Source organism: Acanthisitta chloris, unplaced genomic scaffold (assembly GCF_000695815.1).
Source record: "Acanthisitta chloris isolate BGI_N310 unplaced genomic scaffold, ASM69581v1 scaffold15974, whole genome shotgun sequence".
In the NCBI taxonomy this organism is placed as follows: Eukaryota; Metazoa; Chordata; class Aves; order Passeriformes; family Acanthisittidae; genus Acanthisitta; species Acanthisitta chloris.
In genome coordinates, this window is record NW_008671177.1 from 18,585 (window position 1) to 24,964 (window position 6,380).

General features: G+C 37.5%; 1 protein-coding gene across 1 annotated transcript in view; it reads right to left on the bottom strand.

Moving 5' to 3' along the window:
- Positions 1-452: 452 nt before the first annotated feature.
- Positions 453-6,380, bottom strand: part of LOC103801589 (guanine nucleotide-binding protein G(q) subunit alpha-like) — a 36,902-nt gene continuing 30,974 nt past the window's right edge. Inside the window, exons 6-7 of the mRNA XM_009074008.1 lie at positions 4,586-4,739; positions 453-1,123 (exon numbers count right to left, since the gene is read on the bottom strand). Coding sequence (XP_009072256.1) covers positions 933-1,123; positions 4,586-4,739 — 345 coding nt within the window. The 3' untranslated portion in view covers positions 453-932. The remainder of the gene's footprint in view (positions 1,124-4,585; positions 4,740-6,380) is intronic.

The window sequence follows — 6,380 nt, forward strand, 5'->3', positions numbered from 1 at the left end:
CATGAATTTTGCACAATAAAAATAATTTTTCTACCGTGGAAAAAGAACACTTAGAAAAGCTCTAACTTAAGAAAAAACACCCCACACAACTGAGAAAAACAACACTGTTTCAGGCTGTAGCCACTGGGGAAAATGTAGTGTCTATGACTTCTCTATTTGGCATTTGTGAATAAAAGAAGAGAGAAAAAAATGGCACATGGCAATTAAAAAGAGATTCTAACGTATTCCATGTACATCTCAGATTGTGTCTTAATTATTTCATTACTGTCTTCTGCGCATCTTTCTGAACTGTAAAAATGTGGTAAAATTTAATATCCTTAGACAACTGTCATTCTATTTTGCAATCCCAATATTCTAGTCTCAAAAGTGAAGACAGAATGAAGACACCCATGTCAAGAATTTAAAAATCACAGTATCAATACTCTTTGATCCTTCAGAGAAAGCACATACTGTAAAATTAGAATGACTGGTGACTTAAATGGTGATGATAATATTTTCCTGACCAAATCACTCAACAGAAAATATTTCACCCAGGAATGCAACTGGGGGAAAAAAAGGCCATTGTACCTTGTAGAAGATAAGGAGGGAAGGAAAGGAGGGAGAGAGAAAGGGTTAGGGACCAGCTTGATTTTGCTTCAATAGCAAAAAACTGTTATCCTTTGTAAATGTACGACTGACGATTTGAAACACATTGAGTCACAAGGTTTTGCCTAAAAAATGAGGAAATGTGCTGTGAATGTACTTCAGCAACTTTTGTTTTTCCTCTATATAGTTTAAATAAAATCATAATATTAACTACAAACTCTGTGGACATTCACAGAGTCCAGGCCGGCAATAAATTAGTATTATGCAAATTGTTTTCACAGATAATACAGTCCCTCTTGAGTATCTTCAATCACGGAAAGTTGGTTTTGAAGGACCCCTAGGCACAGTTAGACCAGGTTGTACTCCTTCAGGTTTAACTGTAGGATTGTGTCCTTGACAGCAGCAAAGACAAAGCGGATGTTCTCTGTGTCTGTAGCGCACGTGAAGTGAGAGTAGATAATTTTGTCACTGTCTGGATTCAGGTCTACGAACATCTTCAGGATGAACTCTCGTGCTGCCTGTGCATCCCGCTGTGGTCCTGTAAGGAGAGAAATTCAGTGTTCTTAAAGTCCACTTCAGATTTCAACTTCTTTCAAAGAAAACAAGAAAGGCTCAGTCCCTACGTAAGTAAAGATGGGGAACTTTTTACTAACAGTATAACATACTGGCTACTTTCTTCATGGGAGGAACTATGAAACATGGAAAGAAATTTCAGAAGTTCAAGTCAGAGCTGTTCTATTTCTTCTGACTATCCTCCTTGTTCACTAAGATAAACCACTTGTTTAAAACAGGTGATTTACAAATGCACAGAATGAAAACCAAAAAGTTAGCTATACCATTCTATCCTTATAAATGTTAGTCAATCGGTGAACTTTCAGTCTAAACCTACCATAGTTACATTGTACTTCAGTTACTTCAGCACTGCAAGATATAGTAGTTTTATGAGGGTCCTAATAGGAAGTATATATGGTCTGACACTGCCATCCACAGAACTTCATTTACTTTAAGTGACAGTAAAATACACACACTCTCCAGCTGAAGCTGTTGATTGCAGAAGGCTCATGTTCTAACCAATCACTTATTATCTAAATTATGTATCATAACGATCCTATCAAATCTAAATTAAGGCTGTAACTCTCAGGACAGAGAGTCAATGCAACCAAACCACACTTTCATCCTTACAGAAGAGAGAAAATAAAGTAGTGACTTGCAGCCTGGAACAGTGAGGATTCATTTGTGTTCATGGCCATAAAAGCAGGCAGAAGCAAAAACACAAGCCACATGCTGCTGAATTCTGTTCCATTGTTCCAGTGCTCTTAACAAAAGCCACTGTACCCTTGGTTTCCTGATTCTGGAATGTGTGTTACTCCAGAACACACATTTTCTGTGCTGTTCTCTTTACTGGTGCTGTTGGTACATGGCCATACAAATACCAGCACCAGGAGTTATGTGTAGCTCTGTCCTTCAGTAATTCTACTTTGGGAGTTAGCACACGTCCACATACGACTGGGTAACAGACCTTATTCTTAATACTTCAACCTTAAAACTTCTAACATTTCCAATTTGGATAACTCTGTAATTTAGGTGGGGAATGTATGGAAGAGAAATCACATACTTTCTGGTGTGCTGCAAATCCACGTGGAGTGGGACTAAGACTCTGCAACAGATGGGTATATGAACCTGTATGTACATCCATATGCAGATGACACAATTCCTGAGGTTTACGAATCTAAACAGATTGTAAACTCTCTGAAGCAGGACAGAGGGCTGCTCAACACTTCTGCAGCTTCTAAAACACAACAGGCTCTAGCCTTTGGCTTGGTCACACAGCCTCAAAGAGCAGCAACAGTAAGTCTCACAGCAGCACAAATAAATCTGCAGTATATGTGAAGAAAATTCTTAGGCTTGTGAAGACAATGATTTCTTCAAAATAAATCACTTAATTTTTTTTAACAGTTTCCTAGAATTTTGTTGAACAGTTTCACAGTAGCTGTTTTCACAGAGCTCTCTCAAAATCTATCGGACTATTCAAAGCCTGCACACAAATTTGCTTACCTGATCACACCTCTACTAACATGTTATTCAGATTTTTATTTGACTGAGGCTCAAGTATGAAAAACTGAGATTAGAAAGTAACTTTATGACCTCAGGAATTTAGAAAATAAAATGAATGAGTCAATGTTAAATTTAGACTGCAAAGTGGTTGTGATCTAAATAATGTGGACACATGGAAAAGAACTACCTTATGAGTTAGTAGTTTTCTTGTCCACTGGTCTCTATAATTGACAGTTTTCAAAGGGAGTCTCAATACAATACATTCAAGACCTACAGAAGAAGTACTACATCAATATTTTTCTCTTCTTTTCCTCCCAACTATAGCCCTTCTTTGTCTTTGCCCTTTCTCCCAGCTCTTCATTCCAGTCTGTGAGACAGTTTTCCAGTACCAGCCATGCAAGGATGTCTCCATATGACACACTGACCCATGGAGCATGCCTTGGTCCCCCTTCCAGTGCTCTTACAAAACACTGTGCAGCAGAACTGCTTAGCTTAATTTAATCCCTCAGATTTGCCATCCTGGCCAGCAGTTCTCACCCCTGTGCCACTTTCTCCCTCGTGCAGAAAAAAGGATATGAGAAGTGATCCAGCTGAAGAAAACCCAATCTTGATCCCTTCCTCAGATCCTCCCACATCCCCAGTGTGCTGGGACAGAAGAGGGGACCACAAGGTGACCTCTGCAAGCTACAGACCCTATCCTGTCACCAGAAGAAATCAAATCAAGCCATAACCTTATCTCTGGAGTTCAATCCAGAATGGTCTGCAGAACCAAGAGATAAGACTCAAAGACTTCTAGGTCTTGACTACAACAGCCCTACCAGGCCACAGTCTTCTTTTCCCCCTCAAGGGACGGGAGAAACAAGGTTTCTATAAGCCAAGTGGTTGAGTTCTGGCTGGTTTTTTCTGGACAAGCATTTTACACAGGCTTTGTCAACACTTGAGTGGCGATAACAGAGCAGACTATAGGGTCTTATCGCTTTCAAGATGTCAACTGGGGAACTTGTCATATGAAGTAAGTTCAAAAGAACAAGCATATTTCCATTCAACTGCCAGTTCTCTTCTGTAAAGCACTATGAAACTAAATTATACACTGACTCATAAATACTACAGTCTGATCCTGCAGGCAGTTGACTGTTTCTTCCTCTTTAACAGAAAACAAAATCTACATTTTTCCGTTACTGCTTTCCATATTTGAACACGAGAGTTTTAATCTTTTATTCAGCTTTTCAATCGGCTATTCACTTCCTAGTGGGTCAAAACCTACTTTCTTTTTTAAAAAACAGGAACACGTAGTCCTTTAGACCTCTTATGATATGAGTTTGATTCTTCTCTGTTACCAAGGCCTCCTCCATTCAGTTACCTCAAAATACTTAGCTTTTCCTCTCAGGAGAACTTCACGAAAGTACACCTTTAGTAGAAACACTTATACAACCTATTTTTTTAATGGACAAGCACAATAAGCTTCACATAATTAATGGAAATTTTTTTTAAAAAAAGAGTGCAATAAAAGGGTGTAAGGAGTGGTACCTGTTTCTTTGAGTGTCACAGTCTACGACACTTCCCCTTAGGTATTCAACCTTGCACAAAATCAAACTTCAAAACAGAAGTATAGAAGACTAGGTATACAAGTGAGGAAAGCAATTTTATTTATTTTTATCTTTTCTGCTTCAGTTTAAACCCTCACCCAACTTACAAAAAAGGACAGAAAGTGGTTCTCTACTGAGATGACAATAAAAAGGTCAATTTCCCATGAAAGGTTGTGCCATCCTACCCACAATTAATTACAGTATAAAAAGAAACTCTAGTGGTCTAAAAATCTCACAAGAGTTCAAATTTGGATGAGGAGAATTGCAAAGAATCAAAAGATCTCTCTGTCTAGCATTGCTACAATTTGCCATTACTGCAATGCAAACAAGAGCATGAGCTCTGAGGTGATTATACTTACCATCATACTCTGGGAAATAATCAACTAGATGGGAATACATAATTTTCTCCTCTAGTAGATCTTTTTTATTTAAGAACAGAATAACTGAAGAGTTCTGGAACCATGGATATGTGATAATTGTCCTAAAGAGTGCTTTGCTTTCTTCCATTCGATTCTGGAATAAAAAAAGAGCAGAATTTTGGTTGTCATGAAACATAGGGGGGTTTAATAAATTCATGCATTTTCACTTTATTTGGTGAAAGGATTAATTTCATGTTTTCACTCATTTCATTTCTCTTTCCTACCAACATATAAGGTTCAAGTAATTAATTAAGTACTAATATGCAAGCAATTAATTAAATATGCATTTTCCTTTCACAAATTCAACTGCTTAAGTGTGAGTATTGTGTAAAACAGCAGCCATGAGCGCAGAAGTTGTTACAGGTACATTTGTGAAGTCTGTATATGCACAGCTACAATCAGCCAACGTGCTGGTGGTTACTGAAAGGCAAGTGATTCATGGTAGGGACAAGTACAGCACCACAAGACTTAATAACCAATTTAAGGTTTAAGAACATTATTTATTTTACATACCTTTCCTGAATTTTGTATGAGGAGTTAACTAAACCTTAGCAATCAGCTTCAAAATAACTGCAAGTAAATTTGGAACCTGAGAACATTTTGTTAACACCAAAGGCTTATGACAACATTTTGAAAAAATGCAAATTGCTAAATTTGTTTCAAACATCATTGGATTAGCCTTTAATTGCTTACCTGATCATGAACACCACTTTGCATTATAGCTGTAATGTCTGCTCAGCCTACAGTTCTATTTGTTACGATGTTCTGTCACTGTTCAATTGTGTTACAATTCCATGAGCTCTGCAGAGCTGTTAGGCTGACATGATGTCATTGATACAGAGTCAGCACAAATGCAGTTCTGAACACAGTAACTAACTTACTCTTTTTGTCACTATTACTTAAAGCTGCAGACCCCTGAAAAAACCTGTTTCAGCACCAAAAGGCGATTAACATAATTGTGAAAAGGTGTATCCTGCAGATTCTGCTGCTGCTGAGCCATACAACAATCTGTCCAGTAACTCAGAGTTTTGCCATCTTTACTTCCATTAATTTGCATTTTAGAGAGACCAACATGAACATGAATAGGAACTTTGAAAAAAAAAAAAACCCCAAACAAACATAAAGCAACAAACCCAAACCCAAACCCTATACCAAATCAATTTTGTAGTAAAACTTGATGGTTTGGTCTCTTATGTGACCCCAGAATCTTCACGTAACTTATGAAACTTTATTGCCTGCTGGAAAATAAATAGCTGAATTTATAGATTGAGAAGTTAATGCAGAGGAATAAAACATTTGCTTTCCTGCAGTCAGATCTCATGATTCATACAGATTTCAATGGTGCCAGGATTTCATTCCGAAAGGAGAAAAATTCAGATGTCAGCACAGCTGAGCGTAAAACCTAAGTCCTTAGACTAATTGTTAATCAGACCACTTTTTTCTTCTCAATGTTTTCTTCTCAATGTTCTATGTAGATTGCTTCTCTAAACAAGACCATACAGAAAGGCAATGGGAACTACCTTGTATAGTATAGAAAAAGAAAAGGCAATGTAAACTTACAAACTACTGCTTAAATTATAAACATTTACCTAAACTCACTAACTGCTGGCAGCATCATGTGAAACAGCGTCATGACTCAATTATAAGATTCTTCCACATTAAATTGATTAGCTATTGGTAACTTCTCAGCAAAAGTGCAAGGAAGACACGAAAAAATTACTTTTCCAGACTAAGC